The 25347-nt window shown below is 46.9% G+C and overlaps 1 protein-coding gene across 1 annotated transcript; it reads right to left on the bottom strand.

Moving 5' to 3' along the window:
- Nucleotides 1-830: 830 nt before the first annotated feature.
- MS4A18 (membrane spanning 4-domains A18) lies at nt 831-12883 on the bottom strand. The gene is made up of 6 exons (XM_005902959.3): nt 12416-12883; nt 9075-9188; nt 7768-7824; nt 5963-6055; nt 3520-3633; nt 831-998 (listed from the first exon to the last, which is right to left on the bottom strand). Exons 1-6 carry the CDS (start codon nt 12881-12883, stop codon nt 831-833), a joined length of 1014 nt encoding a protein of 337 aa, XP_005903021.1.
- Nucleotides 12884-25347: the final 12464 nt, after the last annotated feature.

Below are 25347 nucleotides of genomic sequence, written 5' to 3'. Positions count from 1 at the left end.
TCCCCAGCAGCTGACTCTCCATGGGCTGAAAGCACATGCCAGGACACTACTAGTCCATAGGGCACTTTGTGCAAATGGGGAAGGTACCTCTTCATTAAGATAAGGTGTTTTAAGTTAGTGTGTATATACCACTGAGCCACCTGACTAGCTCTCTTTCTCGGGTACGGGTGAGTCACGTTTCCAGAGCCCCAGACAGTAGCACGTGGGTCCATACACTCTTCTACTCATTCACCCATGAGTGCTGAGGCATCTACACTTCAGCTGCAGCGTCCACACTCTCCACTGCTCCCCTTGCTCCTTGGGGCAACTGTGTCAGAGTCAGAGCTTTGGGGAAGGGACCAAAGTTGGACCTCCAAGAGTTCCATGACTGAGGCACCAATTTAGAACAGCAGACCCGGAATCAATCCCTGGGTCGGGAAGATCCCCTGGAGAAGAAATAGCAACCCACTGCAATATTCCTGCCTGGAGAATCCCATGGACAGAGGAGCCTGGTGGGCTACAGTCCATGGGGTCACAGAGTCGGACACGACTGAGTGGCTAACACTGAACAGTGCACCTCCACCAGGAGCGACAGTAAAAGTGCACCCTGCACTTCACCAAGGTTAAAGGATGCCGTGTCCCAGGAAATGATTTATGAATTAAAAAAAAAGACATCAATAAATGAAAGTGAGGGGTAAAGAAGGGAGAAGGTGACTGTTCATTCTGGACCAGCAACACTGCTGGGCATGTGCTTCTGTAAGTTTCCGGGAGAAGGAAAGCGTCAACTGAAATGGCTCCTCCTCGTCATTGAAACAGACTGTCTGTTTCTGGGCAAAATCAGCTACATCTTCCTAGGAGGGTACAGGGGGCACCATCACTGCAGCGTTGGTGGGGGAGGTGGGGTTGGCAGAGCTGGTGATAACGTTGACATGGCCAGTGGTACTGTAAGTAGCGTTGAAGGGGCCGGTGGGAGTGTTGGCTGGGTTGGCAATGACTACGGTTGGAACCTCTGTCCTGTTCTGAAAGACAAAAGGATATGAGGCCATCAACTTCCCCTGTGGTCAGTTGCAAAAATGGCCACAAATTCTTCCCCTTCCTGTTGCCATGCCCTTGGGTAGACCTCCCCTCACTGATGCTGGTCTTAGTCATGGAACTTCCCTGGGTCAATGGACCAACAGAGAAAATGTGAGAGAAATGTTTGCAAATCCAGGCTTGCTCTCTCGCTGCCCTTCTAAACGCTGAGGCTGCCATGTAAAGAAGACTGGGCTGGCCCACTGGGTGATGAGAGAAAAGTAGGCCAGTTGGCGTGTCAACTGGCAGACATTCAATTGAGAGTATTTGAGACAATACAGTTAGCAGGCAACTCACCAACCGACTGTAGACTCACGGCGAGTCCAGCAGAGGTCAGCTGAGCTGGCCCAAACCAGAAGAACTACCCAGCAGACCCAGAGAATCATCAACTACAGAAGCAGCTATGTTTAAGGGGCTAAGTCTGGGGATTGTTTGATATGTAGCAAAAGCTAATGTACAGAGAAATCGGTAGCTAGAAGCAGGATAACAAAATCTAACATGTGCCTTGGATTTGGGACTGGATGGCCAGTGAGGCTGGAGAAGTAGCCAGGAAACTGGCATACAGCTAGATGTATAATTACCCACGGTATGTAGTGGTGAAGGACTGTCGCATTTTGGAAGACAGAAAATGCACCTAAAAACTTTTGCCTCTTGCTACGGAGACCAGGGTTTCCTGCACTGCAGGCAGATTCTTTACCATCTGAGCCACTAGGGAAGCCCTGATAAAGAAGATCACCAGGCATTATATGGGAATGTCAGTTGCTTGCTCCTAGCTGCATATGGTAAAGTACCATAAGGAAGAGATCATATAAAGAATGATTCATTTCACAAGTAATATTTAGAGGGGAAAAAAAGAGGGCCTGGGACCTGAAAAATTAGAAAATAAAATTGTCTCTTATTTCCAGGTTCCTCACAGATAAATGACATTTGAAGTAAAAGTAGGCCTGAGAACAAAGATCAAACCAAGATGTTTCTATACAACTCTTTGTTAAGATCTATAAAAGGTTTAAGGCAGTGACTAGCAGACCCTTTCAGCTAGACAAAGAAGCTTCTAAGAATTTTAAGGGCATGGTCCCACAGAAACTTAATCCCAAAATAGATACTCTAAAAGAGAGAGGAATGTCTGGAACATAATCTCAGGTGTGATTTTTGTCAAACAGTAAGAACCATAATCTGATCAAACATTCTCACTGTTTTAAAGGAAACTGTGTCAGCAAACAGACCATCGTCTTGGATTAACTTGGAGCTGCTCAAACTGCAAAAGGGCCTTTGGGTCCTGCTTTCTTCATACAGGAGGCAATCTGAGAGAGCTATTCTTCTTCCTCAAGATGAAAAAGGTGGACCATTTCATATGGAAAATGGGTCACTTCTTATGGAAAAGAAAAAATGTTTTCAAGCGTGGAGCCAAGAGTTCAGAGGATGGAGTCAAGGTTGCAGAGAGCCTAGATGGAAGCACTAGAGAACCGTGATCTGGGCAGACTCTTCCGGGGAGTAGAATTGGCCTTGGCCTCTCATCAAGGCACACTCCCCGGCCCTGGGATGGGCTAATAGCCAGCTGGCCCTAGGATGTCAGGATTGTTATGGAGCCTTGACTGCCCTGTCTTCCTCTTATCAAACAGGAGGGCACATTGAATCCCTGAATCTGGGGTTGGCCAGGTGACTTACTTTGGCCAAAGAGACATTAAAGAATGTGATATGGGCAGGGACTTAAAAGTCTGTGCCTATGGGGCTGGCTGTGTCTCACTGCTCTCGGAATCCAGCTACCCTAAGAAGCTCAGGCTAACCTCCTGGAGGAAGTGATAACACTTGGAGCAGAGATGGACTTATTTGTACGTTGGAATCTTAACCCTCAATCTGATGGTATCCAAAGGTGGGGCCTTTGGGAGGTAATTAGGTCATGAGGGGGCTTCCCAGGTGGCACTGGTGGTAAAGAACCCACCCAGCCAATGCAGGAGACACAGGAGACGTGGATTCAATCCCTGGGTCTGGAAGATCCCCTGGAGGAGGGCATGGCAACCCACTCCAGTTTTCTTGCCTGGAGAATCCCATGGACAGAGGAGCTTGGTAAGCTACTATCCATGGGGTTGCAAAGAGTCAGACACAACTGAAGCGACTTAGCACGCTCGCAGGTCATGAGAGGGGAGCGGTCATGAACGGGTTTAGTGCCCTTAGAGAGAGAGATGCCAGAGAGCTCTCCCTATCTTTCTGTAAAATAGGGAAGCTATAATAAGAAGACAGCCATCCGAAAGCTAGGAAGAGAGTTCTCACCACAACCTGACCATCCAGGCACCCCGATCTGAGACTCCTAGACTGTGAGAAATAATTATAAGCCATGCAGCCTGTGGTATATTTGTTATAACATTCTGAACCAACTAAGATGTCCTCTCAGGCCCCACTTCTCCCAATGTCCAGTCACCTCTGCTACCTCCAGAACACTCTCTAATTCCTGGAGCAGGGCCCAACACTCACCACAAACTGGTTCCAACATGTAGCCTGGCACCCAAAATGCGAGACCACACAAGTGAGGCAGAACTCCAGCAGGACGAAGGGGAGGAGACCACCGGAAATTGTCTTCACGTCAGTCTAGGGGCAGAGAGGAATGGGAAGGGTTTTGTCACAGAGGTGACTGTCCTGTGACCATCCATGCCTGTAGGGCTCATCTTAGGCAAGCACCACATGCCTCAGCTGGAGAGCCCCAGACCCTCTGGCACGTGCTCCATGAGCAGTTGCTATGGGTGCCCCTCTCACACGCCCCCATGGTACGTTTGAGGGCACGACAGCCAGACTTCCAACTACTGGCACCTGCGTTTCTTTGCCTTGGGGCTTTCTCTGGTCCTTGGGGTCCACTTTGCTTTTCATACAACAAGTCTAAAATTCCGGGAGGATTTCAGATCAGCAGTCTATCAATGACTGACAGGGGCTAGTGGATAAATACCCTCGATTCTCACCCCTGGGCTAGGAGGGTGTGACTGAAGCATGTGTCTGCACTGCTTTCCCAGGTGAGTTTTCAGTGTTGGATGAAGTCACCTGGGGGAAGTCCTCTAACAGCTGGACCCAGGCAATCAGAGGTCTTCACCCCTCCCCTTGGAATGCACTTCTGCAGTGGGAGTCATTTTTGAGGATGCAGCCTTGAGAGTAGGTGGTGTTAACACCATCTGGACTGGATGCAATTGCATTTGTAGGATTCTGATGGGCAGTGCAGAGGTCAACTCATCTTGCAGCGGCCCAAGACAAGCCTCATACGTCAGTTCCTTGTCTTATTAGACGTGCCACCTGCCAGTCTGGCATGGCTGCCTCTTTGGTCAGTCTCCCCCTGCCCTCCAGGGTTGGGGACTGGTTTAGGAACCAACACTCAGGGTAAGTGGCTTGATTACATCATATCTTTACTGGTCCCTTCTCTTCCCCACCCCATTTCTCATCACCCTGCTGGCATTTGCTTCCTCCCCCAAATAAGCTGCTTGTCTCAAAGTCAGTTCTGGGACTTCCCTGGTAGTCCAGTGGTAAAGAATCTGCCTGCCAATGCAGGGGACATGGGTTTGATCCCAGGTCTGGGAAGATTCCACAGGCTTCGGGGTAACTAAGCCCGTGTGCCACAACTACCGAGCTTGCCCTCTAGAGCCCACGTGCCACAACTATCAAAGCCCTTGAGCCCTAGAACCTGTGTTCTGCAGCAAGAGAAGTCACTGCGATGAGCAGTCCACGCTCTGCAACTAGAGAGTAGCCCCTGCTGACTGCAATTAGAGAAAACCTGCACAGAGCAATGAGACCCAGTGCAGCCACAAAAAAAAGTCAGCTATGGGAGGAACCCAAAGTGAGACCCACTTCACAAGCACCCTGGCACATGTGTGGCATTTGATGCCCCCAGGAGTAGTTTTCAATCAGTGATGGTGGGAATTGGTGGGCGAGTACCGCAGGCCCCTACCCAGGACAGGATGTAACTCTGAGGCAGTGTCCTCTCTGTCTGCTAGAGTCCCAGCAGGATTAAGCTCCGGCAGTGACTTGCTTGGTGACACCCTTTATCTGTGCCTTCCTTTCCTTGTTCATCTTATTCTCTCCCCTACCAGTATTTCCTAAGGGAACTTCTGAAATAAATGACTTGCTCCTGAATCCCGGATCCAGCATCTGCTTCTGGGGGCCCCAGATAAGAGGAGAACCTGGGGACAGCACCTTCTGTTCTTGCCACCAGCTGTCCCTCCCTCAACAGCTTCCTGGGGGCAGGTGGCCTTGAGGTCTGACTGTGGCTACTGCCCCACCTGCCTGCCTTGGCGTTTGCTGCCTCCAAGCAGGAACAGAACAGGTATAAGGAGGGGCCACCTGGCTCCAGCTATCTGAATCTCAGATAAAATGGGATCTATCTCACCTGCCTCAGAAGTCAGGGGTTTTGGTGAGGGTTACGCATTTTAGGATGCTTTCGAACTGTGGTGCTGGAGAAGACTCTTGAGGGTCCCTTGGGTAGCAAGGAGATCAAACCCGTTAATCCTAAAGGAAGTCAACCCTGAATATTCATTGGAAGGACTGATGCTGAAGCTGAAGCTCCAATACTTTAGCCACCTGATGCAAAGAGCTGACTCACTGGAAAAGACCATGATCCTGCGAAGGATTGAGGGCAGGAGGAGAAGGGGATGACAGAGGGTGAGCTGGTTGGATGGCATCACCAACTCAATGGACGTGAGTTTGAACAAGCTCCAAGAGATAGTGAAGGATGGGAAAGCCTGGCGTGCTGCAGTCCATGGGGCTGCAAAGAGTAGGACATGTCTGAGCGACTGAACAACAACAAATAACACATTTTAGGACTAGGGCTGTCATACGAGGGTGGAATTTGGCTGTGATTCCTTCCTGCTTTGGAACAGCCTCATAAACAAGCCTCCCCGATCTTTCGGAAGCCTGGGATGCTCGTAGCCTGGATCCTCACCGCCAGGTTAAAGATCAGATCCACAACAAGAAGCAAGACCCCAGCCAGGGAAACGATAGCGCTGACCACGTTCATGCCGATGCTGCCATGCACCTGGAAGAGGCAGGGGGAGAGGCACCGGTGAGTCGAGTCTGAAGCCGGCCTTGTGGGGACTCCTCAGGGAGCAGGAGGAAAGGGGAGCCTGGGCAGGAAAGAGGTGGGTTGTGGAGAAACCAGCTTATCCTAAACTCACTGAGGTGAGATTATTCTTTATTCAATAGGCAGAGTCCACCTGGGCCAGGGGCTGTAGCTGTATTTGTTTGGGGAAATACCTCCAAAAGTAGCTGCCAGTGCAGGAAATGAGATTCAAAAGCCAGATTGGGAGGAGAGGTGGCAAGGATGCGGAGCTGCTCTGTGGAAGAAATGAGCAGGGATGGGGGTGATGGTGGCAGGGGGCATGAATTGGGATTAGAGGATTGCCTTGAGAGAAGGGAGAGGAACGTTTCAGTCCTGCTGGAGGGAGCTGGAGTCTGGGCTGGCAGGATTGGCTAGGGAGGGTTTTCAGAACCAGAAAGTCTAGTACTCCATTTTAAGGGATCTTCTGCCCAGTGTCGGGATGCTGAAATCCTCCAATCACTCACAATGTCCCCTGCTCAACTGCCTCCCCTGGAAGGTGGCTCATGGGGATGGAGATGGGGAGGGAAGGACTGTGTCCACCTGTGGGCGGAGGCTGGGAAGGCTGGCAAGCAGAGTAGAGATGGAAGTAGACACTTCATCTGGAAGTCAATCATCAGAACCAGGGGGGACTGGGAGCCCCCCAGGAATTGGTAGGCATCTTGGAGAGGTCATTGGATTTCCCAGAAGATGTAGGACAAGAGTTCGATCCGCTTTTGTTCGTCGATTAAGGAGCACTGTGAGCTCGGCTGAAGTTGGGGGGCCTGGGAAAGGGGCTCTTATCCTGTTGAAGGGGATGGAGTAAGGCAGACTGAGGGGCAGCAGACATTTGCCTTGCAGAGAAAGGACTGGTCACTGGAAACCCTCCACGGGACAACCCAGCCCCCTAGCTAACCCACGGCTTTCCCATTGAAAAGGCAGAAGAGACAAGAAGCCCTTTGGAGAACATGGAGAGGGGCAGGAAGGACCTGGAGCCAGGGATGAGAGGAGGGCCCTTAGAAGCTCTACATTTATCCCTAAGCTTCTTAAAGGCCTCAACAAAAACAAAACATTCATAGGTGTATCTCTGGCTGTCGAGACAAAGGATGACATTCTGACGGTGCAAGGGAATTCTGGGTCCTGTGTCCTATGGTTTGAACTCTGAACTGTTCAAGGCACACACTCCCCTCATTTTTATAGGTCTAGCCAAAGGGGAGGGCAGGAGGTGCCTTACAGAGGTGGCTGAAATGTGCACACATTTCCACTTGGTCTCTACCTGACCTTCTGTTTAATTCAGAGCACCCCAAGGTCATGGTGCTGTGACTACTTGGCCATTTGCCAAAATGCCAAGTGTTTGAGTAATTAAATGCAATAGGTGAAGGCACAGTGGTGGGATCAGAGGGCTCTGGGTTTAAACCCCAGCTTGGCCACATTCCTGCTGTGTGATCTTAAGTCCAGTCACCCGACCTTTCTGTGACTCGGTTTCCTCTTCTACAGAATGAGGATCACAGAACTTTGTAGGCATGTGGGGACTGAATGAAGTAAGGTATGTAAGAGCGCTGAACCCTGGGGCCAGGACCAGGCCACTCTGGGAGGCTACTTGGAGGCCCCTGGAGAGTCACATTCTAACATTCTAACATTGAAGGATGATGAAAGATGGAATTACAACTCACCATGCAAGAACTGTGGTCCTTTTCAGCCTCCACTGAGAGCGATCCAGAGATGATAAACTACGCAGACAAAAAGGAGTAAGAGCAGTTGTACAGTGTGTTGAAAAGACCACAGTCCATTCAGAGGTGTAGCTCTGAGTCTTCAAGGCCTACATGCCTTGTTTCTTAAGATGGGCATGTCTGTTTACCTCCTCTCAACATTTTCACCATCCCAGTGGTTAGATGCCACAATTCCCGAACTCCTCTGTGTCTAGGTTAAAATCTTTTCCCCTAAAAGCCTAAATTTTGTTTCAGGATACTAGACATCTTATTTCTGTGCCTGGTCCCCATTGGGCCCACTGCCTGGGCACAGGCATCGCCCAAACTCATGGATCATCTGGCCTCCCGCCACTCTATTCTCGACTGTGATCTTGGAAAAGCAGGGACAGGGTAGTAGGGTGAGCAGAGCCTTGGGGCTGGGAGACGGGAGACCTAGGCTTCTGCTCCACTCTTGCTCCTAACTCACCTTGCTGTGACCCTAGGCAAGTTGCTGCTCCAGCCTGGGGGTCCTAACTGGCCCTAGATGCTGTGAGGCAGGTGACGGATGTGTGAACCCAGAGGCAGGAAGAATTTGGTCCAGTTATGAGAGCCCTGAATTGAGGGGGCCTGGGCTCGATCAGGACTTTCTTCCAACCCTTCCTGGCTGTGAGCCTGTAGTCACCTTGCCTAATCTCTCTGAGCCCCAGTCTTCTCATCTAGCAAATGGACGTGAACAAACAAACCCTGCTCTTTCTATCTACAAGAGGGTCATGTGATTCTGTAGTTGTTTGGTTGCTAAGTAGTGTCTGATTCTTTGCGACCTCATAGACTGCAGCGTGGCTCCCCTGTCCTTCACTCTCTCCTGGAGTTTGCTCAAGTTCCATATCCATTGAGTCAATGATGCTGTCTAACCATCTCATCCTCTGCTGCCCCTTCTCCATTTGCCTTCAATCTTTCCCAGCAACAGGGCATGGGAGAATAAGGGTGGGGTTATACATGATTTACATATTTACATTTACACCAAATGAGAACCCCGAGAGGGTGGAATAATTAAAGCACGTGATTGGCTTGTGAATAGCTGAAAGTTCCTTAGAGGCAGGGGGCGAGTTGCTGGAGCACGGGGTCCGGGCCGGGTCCTTAATCCTGTCCTGCACCTACAGTCTTAGGTGGCTGACTCTGGGCTCCCAGAGCCCTATTATTGGGAGTGCATTCCAGGCTCTTTCTTCTTTCACTCCCCCATCCCGGTCTGGTAACTCAGAACCCAGAAGGAAGCCACAGGGCCTTGTACTCACGAATATTCCTCCCCAGACCAGGTACCCTGATATTGCGGGATAAGAATATTGATGATACAGTGAAGGATTGATGGCAGTGAAGATGTGAGTCAGGCCGATGAGAATCTGGATGGCCTGCAGGGAGGACAAGGCATCGTGAGAAAGAGCAGAGCTGGGGGCCTGTGGGACTGTAGCTCCCTCGGTAGCCCAGACTGTATCCCAGAATCCCTGAGCATGACTGCTCTTAGGGCATAAATCTCTTGGGGTGGAGTCCATGTCAAGGTATTGTTTTGAAGCTCCACAGATGATGCCAACGTACACTCAGAATTGAGAGCCATGGACATAAACGGAAGATGGAGGGGTGGGGGATAGAACAGATCAGGATGGCTTTCCCTCTCGACTCTGCACCTGCAGGCTTGCAGAGAAGATGCCTGGGCGGGGGCTTTGGCAGCATACCAGACAGGCTTGAATCCTGGCTCTGGCGTGGTCTCAGGCAAGCACCCTCCCTATGTCTCTCCCTAAGACTGGGATGACCGTATCTGGCTTGCGGGGTTGCTGTAGACGGGGGTCCTCAACATCCAGAATCTAATGCCTAATGATCTGAGGTGGAGCTGATGTAACAATAACAGAAATCAAGAGTACAATAAACATAATGCTCTTGAAATATAATGCTCATCCTGAAACCATTCCCCCCACCCTGCTGCTGCTGCTGCTGCTGCTGCTGCTAAGTCGCTTCAGTCGTGTCCGACTCTGTGGGACCCCATAGACGGCAGCCCACCAGGTTCCTCTGTCCATGGGATTTTCCAGGCAAGAGTACTGGAGTGGGCTGCCATTGCTTTCTACATTCCCCCTACCCCGCCTGTGGAAAAACTGTCTTTCAGGAAACCGGTCCCTGGTGCCAAAAAAGGTTAGGAACCACTGGTTGCAGAGATTAGAAAGAGGGCCCTATGGAGACTTCCCTGGCAATACAGTGGTTAAGACTCTGCCTTCCAATGCAGGGGGCATGGGTTCAATCCCTGGTTAGGGAACTAAGATCCCATGTGTCACAAGGCATGGCCACATTTTTTTCTTTTTTTTTTTTTTAAGTGCCCATAAAGCTTATAGATAGGTCCTGCCACTTGGGAAGTGTTTGCAAGCCCTCCACCCACACCTTTCCTAGGCCCCACACCTTTCCTAGGCCCCACCCCTGTGTATTCCCTGCTGTGGGATCCTCAGTGCCTGCAAGCCTGTGCTGTTCCTCCTTCCCACCTGCTTTTCTTCCACTTCTGTCTGAAAGGTATTGGCTTCACCCTCATCCTAACTGAAATCCCATCTTTCTTTCAACGACCAAATACATCCTTTTACTGACAGCCCCACATTCAGGACAAAATACCTCCTGTTTGGGGATCCTGCAGCACTTGCTATACCTGAAGATTTAAGGTGACATTTGACTTCTTCAGGCCTCAGGTTGCTCAGGAGTCAAGCGATCAGTGTTGAACAGATGTGTCAGCTCTCATGCTCAATGAGTCTAGAGCTTAGTGTACAGATCTGGGTTTCATGTCCACTGCTTCATCAAATAACATGCTTGATCTCATCTGTGTGCCCACTTTATCTTAAGATAAAGGCATAGCTTCTCCCAAATGAACTGTAGTTCACTAAAGGGAGTCCATGTTTTTGACCTTTCTCTATGTTTGATCAGGTTCCCTGGCATTTGCTCTAACTTAAAATAATTCTTTTGAAAGACTTTAAAGTAATTGGAACCCAAAGTTAACAAGCATTTGTCCAGTATTAATAAGGAAAATAATCATAACATGAACTTATAACTACTATGTAATATCATATAATATCTTCACCTATTGAAGGTTTTCCACACACATTTATAATCTCATTTCCTGCCTGTGACCAGTATTTCTATTCCTAATACTGTTGTTCAAAGAAAACTTCCCATACTGAGGTTTGGGGAAGTCATTCTGGTTTATACACATTATGCTAACTAAAACAGCCTGTTTGTGGCCTATCAAACCTCCACTGTACATTTGCTTTAATTATTAAAGAAAAGGGCATATTGACCAGAAGTAAAGAATGTCTACGTTAAATAAATATTAGGAATTTCTCTGCTGGTCCAGAGCTTACGGCTTTACGCTTTCATTGATGAGAGTGAGTTCAATCCCTGGTCAAGGACTAAGACCCTGAAAGCTATGCACCTTGATCCCCCTAAAAAAATTCACCCGGGAAATCTGGGGACTTCTGTGGTAGTCTAGTAGCTAAGACTCTGTGCTCCCAATGCAAGGAGCCATCTGATCCCTTGTCAGGGAACTAGATACCACATGCCACAACTAAAAAAAAGATCTAACAAGCTGCAACTGAGACCTGGCACAGTCCAAAAAAAAAGACAAAGAGATGAAATGCCTCCCTTCCTGGGATGCCAACGCTGGGGCTCCTTCAGTGATAAGCCTCCCTTCCCAGGTGCATTGGCTCAGATGGTAAAGAATCTGCCTGCCAATGCAGGACATGTGGGTTAGATCCCTGGGTCCAGAAGATCTGCTAGAGAAAGGAATGGCAACCCATGCCAGTATTCTTGCCTGGAGATTCCATGGACAGAGGAGCCTGGCAGGCTACAGTCCATAAGGTTGTAAAGAGTCAGACACGACTGAGAAGCTAACACTTACCCCCAGGTGCGAAGGCCACACTGACTCCCTGTGTACATGTTGATCTGTTTTTTTGTTTTTTGAAACCTTAAAGAATTGTACACTAGATCCAATGAGATATAAAACTGTGCTAATCACCCTACTTCTCCAGAGCAGTTTCTCAGAGTTATCTGAGAGGCTGTCTTCTGGGCTACACACTTCAGTTTGGCTCAAATAAAACCTGTTTCTATTCCTATTGTAGATTGCTTATTTTTACTGGCAGTGTTTTATAGAAGTTAATCCAAGATTTGATTTGGATAAGTTTTGGAGGCAAACAATCCCCTGCTCTTGGCACAGTACACTGGTTTGTCTGTCCCTGAAGGATCGACAGACAGAGGTAGGCTGGGGTGTGTGTGAGCCTGTCCTATTCTGCCCCCAGCAGGTGGTTGGGTCCTCTCAGGAGAGCTGGCCAGTTTGTACTCTTCAAGCACCAGGACAATTTATGCATGTCCTGTGGCAATTACCAGAAGGTACTGTAGTTACAACAGCCCCTCTGAGGTCATCAAGGATGGTTTCTGGATGAAAATAAGGGAGAGACTGGCCTCTGTGGGGTCGTCCTGACCCAACCTCCAGAAGCTGCCACCTACCTTCGTGTCCTCTGCCCTCTAAACCCATTCCCTTCCTTATCCAAGTGCACTCACTACAGCCGGGCTCATGAAGGGACCCAAACTGGAGAGAAAGAGAGATCACACTCACCCCTAGTGTCCTGACCTCGTCCTTTATGAATTTCTTGGGATCGAACGTAAAAGATGATCCAAATGGCATGTTCCATTGGAACTGGTTGGAGGTATACATCGGCCCAGGGGCACATGTGGGGGGATTCTGAGGGCCTCCAGGCTGGGTTTGGAGGTCTGTGGTTCCCAGTGAGTACTGGATCTCCCCAGGTGGGGTCTGCAAACTGGCCACTGCTGTCGGATGCTGAAGCGCAGTGGGTGGACCCTGTGTGGCGTTCACTTCCGCTGGATTCTGGATCACCACGCGTGGCGTCTGTAAGTTCGCTCTTCCTGCATCACTCTCGGTCACTCTGGATGTTAAGTAAGTGGCCATGCCCACAGGCTGCCCCTTGCTCCCAGGAGCCACAGGATTCCTGGCTTGGATCATGTACACATTACCTGGTGCCGTAACACCAGGCACAGTGTTGGCTCCAACTCCCTGCTCCATCATGATGCTCAAGTGCTGCAAAACAGGTAAGAAGGTGCATTTTCCCTCCTCTGAGAAAATTAATATGTGCTGCATCTGACCCCATCCTTATCTTTAGCTTCTTCATTAAAATAAAAATCACCAAAAATAAAAACATCGAAATCATCTAGCATGATATTATACAGAATGATCTTCTTCCCTTCCTTGTAGTCTGTGTTCTTTGGGACATGTTGGTTTTTGTTTTTTGTTTTTTGGGGGGTTTGGATTTGCAAGACTAGGTTACCTGGGGCCCCTTATCCCTGTAGACTCTTGTTTTCAGCTGAGGCAGTGGCTTTGTTTACAATCCTGAGGTCAATGTTTCAATCTGCCTGCCTTAAGTATCTGAGTGATTGGATGTGACCTCGCCATCCTCTCCCCTGCCCTGGCCACAGCTGACAGCCTAGGGGTGGACAAGGGACCCCAGCTGGGCCTAGAACTTTCCAATCTTGGGAATGTGGAATTGGACCCAAGAACCATTTCAGATTGAGGGGGTTATGCAGAGCTGGAGAGTGTCACAATTGTGTCATGTGTAGGGTAGTAGAGAAAATCAGTTAGAATGAAAAGAATGAAGCTGATATTATAGCAGGGCTGAGGGGTGGGGAGAAATAGATGAAGAAGCAGGTGGTGGGAGAGGGACAGAAATAGAGAGACAAAGAGAAGGAAACACCTTGGATCCTGGTGATTTTTTACTTTTTATCCAGGTTCTCATTATCCCCAGCTGTACTCTCAGCCCTTTAAAATCTGTAGCTAGTTTATAACTAGTTATGGGTTTAATCTAATGAAGCTAATTTGTGTATGACTTTTCCCTAGTGGCTTAGACAGTAAAGAATCTGCCTGCAATGCAGGAGACCCGGTTCAGTCCCTGGGTTGGGAAGATCCCCTGAGGAAGGGAATGGCTTACCCACTCCAGTATTCTTATCTGGAAAATTCCATGGACAGAGGAGCCTGGTGGGCTATAGTCCTTGGGGTTGCAAAGAGTCAGATATGACTGAGCAACTAACACTTTCGCTTCACTTTTCAACATTAATTGGTTTTGGAGCAGAAAACTGGACTATCTCTTGCTACCTGTCTTCCCAGGATGGACCATGGACAGTCATCCTTTACATCTCATGAGTCATGTCCCAGTTGGTATTGTGGTTAGGACCATGTAGGAGTTTTGCTTATTTCTATTCATCTGGGTTTAAACCATTATGGGCCAAGGTACTGGGTATTATGATAGTGGCCACACCCTTAACAGCATGTAGGTACAACTGAGTCCTGAGCATTAGCAACGGTTGTGAAGGGAAGGGCTTGAAGTGAAACTTGGATCTCATCATGATTTGACCCCTGATAAGCTGAGTGCGTGCTGAGTCTCTTCAGTCATTTCTGACTCTTTGCAACTCTATGGACTGTAGCCTGTCAGGCTCCTCTGTCCATAGGATTCTCTAGGCAAGAATACTGGAGTGGGTTGCCATGCTCTCCTCCAAGGGAATCTTCCTGACCCAAGGATCAAACCCATGTCTCTTATGTCTCCTGCATTGGCAGGCAGGTTCTTTACCACTAGCACCACCTGGGAAGCCCCGATAAGCTGAGAGGCTTGGAGAATTTCTTCATTATCTATGCTCATGAGCAAGAGCCACCACACCATGGGTGGCAGCAGATAAGTAGCTTCAGATTCTGAAGACACAGCTGGAAAGGTTTCCCATTCAGGTGAGAGAAAAGGTCCCTTGTATCATTAATGTTGATATTAACTGTTAAGTGCTGCAGCTGCTGATCTTGTCTCTCCCCCTAAATGATACACTCCCTGCTGGCAGGAAACTGAGTTCTACAGTTCCTAGATTCCAGATAGCATGACTGACTCAATGGGCATAAATTGAGCCAACTGGGAGACAGGGGAGGACAGAGGAGCCTAGCTACTAGGATTGCAATGAGTCACACATGACTGAACAAAAACAATAGATTCCAGAAGTCTGCTATCAGGGAGTTTTCTGCCCAATAGGAAGTGCCTCTAAGTCGCACTTACAAAATGAATTCCATCACATCCCAGCCCACCATGATCCTAATTGCTTCCAGAGGGAGAGAAACACTCAGACCTATCAATGACCAACCTGGGTTTGGCTGGCTAATTAATTGGCACTATTTAATATTAATAAGCTAAAAAATAAACGGAAAGGCAAGACAGCATCAGGGCTAAGAATTCAGACATCCTTGGGTCCTTTCCCAGTCTCTTCATTTACTAGTTACATGACCTTGATCAAGTTGCATGAGTTCTTTAGGCTTCAGTTTCCTTATCTCTGACAGGTAGATCATAATAACATCTTTCTCAGAGGGTGTTGTCAGGATTAAGTGAGAAACTTTCCCGCACAGAGCCTGGCACAGAGGACATACTTAGCATCTGTGTGTTGATGAGTAGACACCATCCTCAGTCTTCCCTGATGGTTCAGCAGTAAAGAATACACCTGCAATGCAGGAGACTCAGATTTGATTCTTGGGTTGGGAAGATCCCCTGGAGGAGGAAATGGCAACCCACTCCATTCTTGTCTGGAAAATCCCATAGACAGAGGAGCCTGACAGGCTATAGTTCATGGGCTTGTAAGAGTCGGACATGACTTAGTGATTTAAACCACCATACCACCACCAGAGACCATTCTTGGAGAAGGGCCTTTGTTTTGAACATTTTTCTTAATTGATCTCAAACTCATTTCCGGTACCTACAGCCATGGATCTAAAGTGTGGTCTCTGGACAGGTGAGACTGTTTCACTTGGGAACTTATTAGAAATGTAGATTCTCGGTCCTCTGCCTCAGTTCAGTTCAGTCAGTTCAGTCACTCAGTCGGGTCCAGCTCTTTGTGACTCCCATGGACTGCAGCACGCTAGGCTCCCCTGTCCATCACCAACTCCCAGAGCCTGCTCAAACTCATGTCCATTGAGTTGTTGAAGCCATCCAACCATCTCATTTTCTGTCATCCCCTTCTCTTCCTGCCTTCAATCTTTCCCAGCATCAGGGTCTTTTCCAGTGAGTCAGCTCCTCACATCAGGTGGCCAAAGCATTGGAGCTTCAGCTTCAGCATCAGTCCTTCCAATGAATATTCAAGACTGATTTCCTTTAGGATTGGCTGGTTTGGTCTTGCAGTCCAAGGGACTCTTGAGAGTCTTCTTCAACACCACAGTTCAAAAGCATCAGTTCTTCGGTGCTCAGCTTTCTTTATGGTCCAACTCTCACATCCATACATGACTACTGGTCCTCTGCCTAGACCTACTAAATAAGAAGGGCTTCCCTGGTGACTCAGACGGTAAAGCATCTGTCTGCAATTTGGGAGACCCGCGTTGGATCCCTGGGTCAAGAAGATCCTCTGGAGAAGAAAATGGCAACCCACTCCAGTACTCTTGCCTGGAAAATTCCATGGATGGAGGAGCCTGGTAGGCTACAGTTCATGGGTTCACAAAGAGTCAGACACGACTGAGCAATTTCACTTTCACTAAATAAGAACCCCCCAAGCATGGGGACCAAATGCCTGTTAAAAAAAATTTTTTTTTAATTGTGGTAAAAGATATATAATATAAAACATACTATTTTAACCATTTTAAGCATATTTAATTGTACAGTTCAGTGGCACTAAGTACATTCACATTGGGGTGTACATACACCCCAATATTCATTGCAGCACTTATTACAGTAGCCAGGACATGGAAGCAACCTAAATGTCCATCAACAGCTGAATGGATAAAGCAGATGTAGTACATATATACAATTGAACATTACTCAGCCATAAAAAGAATGAAATTGTGCCATTTGCAGCCATCTGTTTTAACTTACTCTCCAGGTGACTCTGAGGCTGGTGAAGTTTGAGAACCATGGTGGTATATAAATGTCCTACACATCTCCTTCTTGGTTTAATTCGTTTCTCTTGGACCCTAACAGGTAAAAATATAAACTGTATAGAACTCCGAGAAATTCCCCAAATTTTTCTTATTTTAAAATCTAGGGACTTCCCTGGTGGTCCAGTGGTGAAGAATCCACCTTGCAATGCAAGGACAAGGGTTTGAGTCCTGGTTGGGGAACTAAGATCTCATATGTCCTCGAGCAGCTAAGACAGTGGGCTGTCTGATAATAAGCCAAGTTAATATTAAAAAATAATAATAACTAATTAAAAAAATCTAGCTGATCTCTCCAGTTCTCCCATAAGAGCAACAGCTTTCACTGGTATGTCAACTGACAGTTCAGTTACTCGCTGTGTCTCCTCGCTTTTTTTTTTTCCTTTTAAAGAGTATTTGTTCTTTTTCTTTTTTCTCTCACTATTCTTGATCCTACCTGCATCCCTGCAAACAGGGAGATGGAGTCTTTGAAAGTGAAATAATTTGCTTGTGGATAAATGGATTTGAGACTTGAATTTATTCTTTCTGACTGCAATCTTCTTTTCACTATTTTTTTTTTTAATTTTTCAAAAAGAATGCTCTCTCTGCCAGGTGACATAGGAGTGGCAGAATATTTGGCAGTGTTAACTGAGATGGACATATGCAGCATGTGCCACTTCTGCCTTGACCTTGATTTACCCCTTGCTTTCTCGGAGGAACTTCAGGTTTCCCGTAAGGGTGATTTATAATAACAACTACAGCAAGCATCAGTGTTTAGACTCCACAGCCCTGTAGGCATCAGGCAATTCCTCTAGCTATATATCACTGCTGTGAGCATTTTGCAGACAAAGTAACTGAGGTTAAGTAACTCAGGTCATGAACACACAGCTAGGAAATGCCAAAGCTGAGATTTGAACTCTGGTCTGTCTGCCTTCAATTTTCATAATGGATACCACACAGAATGTTACAGTCTGCTACATGATATGAGAGAATGGATTATATTTCTCTCCCTTTTTCAGAACAAACTTTCTTCTTACATGTGTGATAAATAATATAACTACAAACCTGGCGACTGGCAGGGGCAGCTGGATCCTGTGATAGACTCTCCCGAGACCCCTTTAGTCCCTGCTGCTGTCAGGAACAAAGGAGGGGGTTCTCTAGGAGCCTTTCCATCAGTTCTAGATCCGTCCTATACCTGATCACACTTTAATTACAGCTGGAATCAGGCAGGGGAGAAATGGAGATGTCCTGTGGGGTTTCCCACCTTCTATCTTAAGATATCTGGGTTCACACAGAGATATGAACTATCTCTGAAATCTGTTCTGTTTCTTCTTACCTCCTTAGCTGGCCAGACTCTGCATCTGCAAGGTTAGGTGGTTGCAAATTCTGTCTCTGTGGACTGTGCTGGCTTATCTTAAATGCTTTTATAAAAAGGTATATGCATTATATACAGATCCCTGACTTATGGCGTTTCCCCAGAGACCCTACTCAGGGCCCATCTAGGCCCCATGCCTCCCCTAGTATGGTCCAGTTTCTGTGAGGCCCAAGGAGAGGAAGTCATAGATGTCTTACCTGGTCGACCCGGCGAGCCTTTCAATGTTCCTTCTTCTGATCCTGTGGGCCTCTGAAACCTGGCCTAGAAATTTCTGATAAAAGAACATTTGGTTTCTCTTTGAAGCTCCAAAGTCTTGTTTGCAATTTCACTTTGAGTCAAACAATGAATCCATTCTCTGGCTTCTGAGTTGAGCTCATTTGACCTTCAGAATATTTATGGCCTTGATTGGGTAGGAACGGGGTTCCATGGGCCTTTGAGAAGTGGGCCACTAAGATCTCATAAGCCAATAGGTTTATAAGCAATTGAGGAAGTAATTAACAAGTATTTACTGAGTGTCTTCTGTGTGTCAGATGGTATGTTACATGCTGAGGTATATAGATTTCTAGACGTTTATAATGACTTGGCAAGGTAGAATCTAACCATTGTCAGATAATCATAGTACAGGCATACCTCGTTTCATTGTGATTGCCAGATATTGCTTTTTCTTTTTAATCAATTGAAGGTTTGTGGTAACCCTGCATTGAGTAAGTCTGTAGCACTATTTTCTCAGCAGCATTATTTTAAAATTATGGTATATTCCTTTAGACATAATGGTATTGCACACCTAATAGACTATGGTGCAGCATAAACACAACTTTTAGTTGTACTGGGAAATCAAAAAATTCAGTAGGATATTTACTTTTTGGAAGGGGTCCGGAACTAAACCCACAACATCTCTGAATTGTGCCTGTACAAGTTATGGCTGGAAACAAACAAAGAACCAGGCCATCAGTGATAAAGTAGGTGGAAGACATGTCAAAGATTTGGGCTGGTCTCTGGAGGTTTGTGAGTGGCTGGACATTGAATAGGACATCCAACCAAGAGTGGACTTTGAAAGGAGGGTCAGGTTAAAGCTGCACAAAAGGCACAGTCTATTCCAGAAGAGTGTGAACCAGAGGCACAGGTGCATGTTAAAAGGTGTCAGGAAAATCAAAACTACAGTGAGGTACCACCTCACACTGGTCATAATGGCCATCATCAAAAAATCTACAAACAATAAATGCTGGAGTGGGTGTAGAGAAAAGGAAACCCTCATGCACAGTTGGTGGGAATGCAAATTGATACAACCACTATGAAGAACAGTATGGAGGCTCCTTAAAACAGCATGGCAGTTCTAAAAACAGAACTACCTTGTGACCCAGCAATCCCACTGCTGGGCATATACTCAGAGAAAACCATAATTCAAAAAGATTCATGCACCCCAGTGTTCATAGCAGCACTATATAATTAGCCAGGAAAGCAACCTAAACATCCACCAACAGAAGAATGGATAAAGAAGATGCAGTACATATACACAATGGATACTCAGCCATAAAAAAGCATGAAATGAAGTCATTTGTAGAGACATAGATGGACCTGGAGAACCCACACAGAGTGAAGAGTCATACAGAGTGAAGTAAATCAGAAAGAGTAAAGCAAATATCTGGTATTAACACATAGATGTAAAATCTAGAAAAGTGGTATAGGTGATCTCATTTGCAAAGCAGAAATAGAGACATAGATGTAGAGAACAAATGTATGGACACCAAGGGGAAAGGGGGAGGGATGGGAGGAATTGGGAGACTGGGATTGATACATATATACCTTTGATCCTACGGAGATCAAACAAGTCAATCCTAAAGGAAATCAGTCCTGAACATTCATTGGAAGGACTGATGTTGAAGCTGAAGCTCCAATACTTTAGCCACCAGATGTGAGCAGCCCACTCACTGTAGCAGAAAATTCTACTCCAAAATATGCCTCTTTGGCATAATAATAATTACAGTTGGTTGAACCTTGAACAACTCAGGGCCTAGAAGAACCAACACTCCACATAGTTGAAAATTGGGTATAATTTAGAGTCAACCCTCTGTATCTGAGGTTCCACATCTGTGGATTTAACCAACCTTGGGTTGTGCAGTACTGCAATGAAATAGATCAGCAGATAAGTGTACCTGTGCAGTTCAAACCCATGTTGTTCAAGGGTCAACTGTGTTTTGGACTGATTACTTTGAGGAAGAGCAGACATAGGAAAATCTCTGAAAACAGAAGTTACCTTTTTGTAAGAGAAACATACCTTTATAAAGGAAGACTTCATTTGTAAGGATGCCTTCCTCACTGTACCAGGAAGGAAAGGATGACAAAATCACAAGAAACTCTTTCCTGCAGAGAAGGAATACCTTAAATCTGTGTCATTTAAGCGTCCTCTTGTTTACCTCCCATAATCAGCCTCCTCACATCTTCCTCTCTTTTCTCTGGAGCAGAAGATGGGATTTAAGCCTGAATTTTGAGTTAACTTTGAGTGTTACTCATTTTCCACTACATGTCTTCTAGGTACACAGTTTAGTTCAGTTCAGTTGCTCAGTCGTGTCCGACTCTTTGTGACCCCATGAACTGCAGCACACCAGGCCTCCCTGTCCATCACCAACTCCCGAAGTTTACCCAAACTCATGCCCATTGAGTTGCTGATGCCATCCAACCATCTAGTCCTCTGTCGTCCTCTTCTTCTCCTGCCCTCAATCTTTCCCAGCATCAGGGTCTTTTCCAATGAGTCAGCTCTTCGCATGTGGTGGCCAAAGTATTGGAGTTTCAGCTTCAACATCAGTCCTTCCAATGAACATCCGGGACTGATCTCCTTTAGAATGGACTGGTTGGATCTCCTTGCAGTCCAAGGGACTCTCAAGAGTCTTCTCCAACACCACAGTTCAGAAGCATCAATTCTTTGGTGCTCAGCTTTCTTTATAGTCCAACTCTCACATCCATACACGACCACTGGAAAAAACATAGCCTTGACTAGACGGACCTTTGTTGACAAAGTAATGTGTCTGCCTTTTAATATGCTGTCTAGGTTGGTCATAACTTTCCTCCCAAGGAGTAAGCATCTTTTAATTTCATGGCTTCAATCACCATCTGCAGTGATTTTGGAGCCCCAAAAAATAAAGTCAGCCACTGTTTCCATTGTTTCCCCATCTATTTGCCATGAAGTGATGAGCCAATTTATGTGATAAACTTCTGTTTTTCTCTTGTTAATCTGTCTTTTGTTTCAGGGGCCCCAGCTGAGAATTTAGAAGAGTAGAAAAGGAAAATTATTTTTTTCCTCCTCTAAAATGTCCACCCTGGTGATTCATTGGAACACTGATGCTGAAGCTCCAATACTTAGGCCACCTGATGTGAAGAGCTGACTCACTGGAAAAGACCCTGATGCTACGAAAGATTGAAGGCAGGAGGAGAAGGGGACGAGAGAGGATGAGATGGTTGGATGGCATCACCGAATCAATGGACATGGTGAAGATGGGAGATGGGAGATGGTGAAGGACTGGGAGATGGTGAAGGACAGGGAAGCCTGGCATGCTGCAGTCCATGGGGTCCTAAATAGTCAGACATAACTGAACAACTGAACAACAGCAAACTAACTCTTCAAGACACATCTTGAAACCTGTCTTCCATGAAGACTTCCTTACACTTTCCAGTGAAAATAAATCTCCTTGAGACTCAAATGTCAACTGCCTGGGGATGCGTTCTGATTATTGCAGCCTTGTAGGATCAGCTTTTCCTTTAGGTTACTATCGTTGGGGCTGCTGGGAGGAGGGCAAGAGGAATTCCATCTTAAAGACTGTCAGCCATCTTAAGGCAGGATGAGAACTGGGCCTGAAGCCTGTTAACCATCATTAAAGAAAAAACAGGAAACCCCCTCCTAACAGATGGCAAACACAGAGTGGAAGTAAAAGTCAGGTTATCTCAGTTAGATTAACAACAGTGCCTGCACCTGTGTGTTGTAATTGTTAATTCTTCCACCCCTGTACGTTGTAAAACTGATTACTAATGTGTACCCAGTCATGTAGCTGCTCCTGCTGCTGCTAAGTTGCTTCAGTTGTGTCCAACTCTGTGCGACCCCACAGATGGCAGCCCACCAGGCGCCCCCGTCCCTGAGATTCTCCAGGCAAGAACACTGGAGTGGGTTGCCATTTCCTTCTCCAATGCAGGAAAGTGAAAAGTGAAAGTGAAGCTGCTCAGTCGTGTCCAACTTGTAGCAACCCCATGGACTGCAGCCCACCAGGCTCCTCCATTCATGGGATTTTCCAGGCAAGAGTACTAGAGTGGGGTGCCATTGCCTTCTCCGAGTAATGTAGCAGAGGGTATAAAATCGAGTCCTCCAAAATCATCCGGGGTCCTTGTTGGGAACTGATTCCCCTTGGACCCGCTGGTGTAATAAACTGTGCTCCACTGTCTTAGGTTTCCTCTGAGGTGTGTTTTGTGATTCCAGATTCTACAAGACTATGGGCTAGCTAAAGCCCCATTATACATATTGTGGTCTCACTCCCAACAACTTGGAGGACTTGGGTTGTGGAGTACGCTTTTCTTAGTCACCTCTTGCCTCAACTTCATGCTTTATACATTTCTGATCTAGGTCATACCTCCCTTTTCCAGCTGTTTCTCCAACCTGAAAGAAATCAGTCATGAAACACAGCTCTTTGTTAAAGGTAGAACTAGATCTCTTTCTGCAACATCCCGCTGCCCAAATATGTTAGAGTCACTTGGACATGAAGAAGATCAAACCAGTCAATCCATAAGGAAATCAATCCTGAATACTCATTGGAAGCACTGATACTGAAGCTCCAATACGTCAGCCACCTGACACAAAGAGCCGACTCATTGGAAAAGACCCTGAGGCTGGAAAAGATTGAAGGCAAAAGGAGAAGGGGGTGACAGAAGATGAGATGGTTAGATGGCATCATTGACTCAATGGACATGACTGAACCAACTCCGGGAGATAGTGAAGGACAAGGGAACCTCGCATGCTGCAGTCCATGGGGCCACAGAGAGTTGGACACAACTTAGCAACTGAACAACGACAACAACCTCCAATACCTCACCAGTCAGTTCAATCGCTCAGTACCTCATAATGCAACCTTATTTGGAGGCAGGTTCATTACAGATGGGCTTCCCTTGTGGCTCAGCTGGTAAAGAATCCGCCTGCAATGCGGGAGACCTGGGTTTGATCCCTGGGTTGGGAAGATCCCCTGGAGAAGGGAAAGGCTACCCACTCCAGTATTCTGGCTGAAGAATTCCATGGACTGTATAGTCCATGGGGTCTCAAAGAGTCAGACACGACTTGGTGACTTTCACTTTCACTTTGACTTTCCTGGTGGCTCGGACGGTAAAGCGTCTGTCTACAATGCGGGAGACCCGGGTTCAATCCCTGGGTGGGGAAGATCTCCTGGAGAAGAAAATGGCAACCCACTCCAGTTATTCTTGCCTGGAAAATCTCATGGATGGAGGAGCTTGGTGGGCTGCAGTCCATGGGGTCGCAAAGAGTCAGACACAACTGAGCGACTTCACTTTCACTTTCATTACAGAAGTAATCAAGTTAGAATTAGGTCTTTGAGATGGTCTTTAATCCAGCAGGACTGGTATCCTCATAAAAAGGGCAAATTTGGACAGAGGCAGATGTACACACAGGGAGAACATGATGGGAACATGAAAGCAGAGACTAGGGTGATACATCTACAAGCCAGGAATCCTATAGATTGCCAGCAAACCACCAGAAGCTAGGCAAGAAGCATGGACCTGGCCATCTATCACATCCTCAGAAAGAACTAACCTAACTGCAGGTGATACACTTCTGTTGTTTAAGCCACCCAGTTTGTGATACTTGTTACAAGCAGTTTGGAAAACAAATGGACCATGATTTTCTTTAATCTTTAGTTACAGGAAAAAGTTCCACGTGGCAGAAATGTACCAAAATTGGGGGTAGGGAATAAAGCTTGGTAGCAGGGGCAGTGCAGCAAAGCAGAGCAACGAATTTAACCTTGGGTAGTAGGTGTCTCTGATCTTAGTCCCTAACCCTTTCCCAGCACAGAGAATTCAAAGCAGGTTTTCTCTAGCACCCTGGACATCCTCCACATTTCCAGGACCCCCTCCCTTCTTCTCTCACTTTTCTTTTCTGTCTGTTCCTGGGCTTCATGGCCCCTTCGTGTTGCCCCCAGAATAGATTCTTCCCACATGATGAGGCAGCCTCTTTCAGCCTCCCCAGCTTGGCCAGGCCCTTGAGTGGAAGGAGGGACTCACTTCTCATACCTCTAAAGATCCAAAGATAGTTGAGTTGCCCCTTAAGAAAATTTGCTGTCACTGAACAAAAAGAAATGTTTGCTTTCTCGACACTGTTCTGTTCCAAACTCCCATAACATCATAATTTCATGGCATCATTTTATTTGAACCTCTCTGTGGCCTTGGTCTTCAGAGAAGGCCATGGCAACCCACTCCAGTACTGTTGCCTGGGAAATCCCATGGATGGAGGAGCCTGGTAGGCTATAGTCCATGGGGTCGCTAAGAGTCGGACATGACTGAGCGACTTCACTTTCACTTTTCACTTTCATGCATTGGAGAAGGAAATGGCAACCCACTCCAGTGTTTTTGCCTGGAGAATCCCAGGGACAGAGGAGCCAGGTGGGCTTCCATATATGGGGTCGCACAGAGTCGGACATGACTGACGTGACTTAGCAGCAGCAGTGGCCTTGGTCTTAGTTATCCCTGTGCTACTGTTATCTCTATATAGGTCTACCCTTCCTGATGAGGCTCTGAGTCCCTAAGGGGTTGGATCTGATTCTTATCTGCAAGAGGCTGTGGCTTGGTGTTTGATGAACGAGTGCATATATGCCTGAAGGTGGCAAATCAAAGGCAGGAGTCCAGACAGGCTGGAGGATTGACACTGAACATCTTAAAAAGCAAGCCCTTGATCAGGGCCTTGAATGCCGCTGTCAGAAGTCTAATCTTATCCTGGAGGTGCTGGCAAAGAACTTGACTGAATTATGTTCCTGACCTGGTGTTTTGTGGAAGGCAGAACTTGAAAGCAATGAAACTAGATTTGGTTTGGTTGAGGAAATTTCCAAACCAATTGTAAGGAGATTAGTTTAGATGGACAATCTCAATGGAAATTAGGCGCTATTCATCAAGACAATAGTCAGATGTCCAAACAGAAGAGCCAAGATCTGTTGTCCATGACAAAACATGAATGGAAGAATGATCCAGAAGGCATTTTGGA

The sequence above is a fragment of the Bos mutus genome, chromosome 29, assembly GCF_027580195.1.
Source record: "Bos mutus isolate GX-2022 chromosome 29, NWIPB_WYAK_1.1, whole genome shotgun sequence".
Classification (NCBI taxonomy): domain Eukaryota; kingdom Metazoa; phylum Chordata; class Mammalia; order Artiodactyla; family Bovidae; genus Bos; species Bos mutus.
Note: the sequence above shows the minus strand (reverse complement) of the source record. Positions and strands in the feature narration are given on the sequence as shown.

What these genes read in the sequence shown, in the direction of transcription:
- MS4A18 (XM_005902959.3), bottom strand. Translation starts at nt 12,883, where the DNA reads ATGATGGAGCAGGGAGTTGGAGCCAACACTGTGCCTGGTGTTACGGCA. An exon ending in ACGAGGTCAGGACACTAGGG is followed by an intron (nt 9,189 to 12,415) that starts GTGAGTGTGATC and finishes TCCTCCCTGCAG; the next exon opens with GCCATCCAGATTCTCATCGG. An exon ending in TGGTCTGGGGAGGAATATTC is followed by an intron (nt 7,825 to 9,074) that starts GTGAGTACAAGG and finishes TTGTCTGCGTAG; the next exon opens with TTTATCATCTCTGGATCGCT.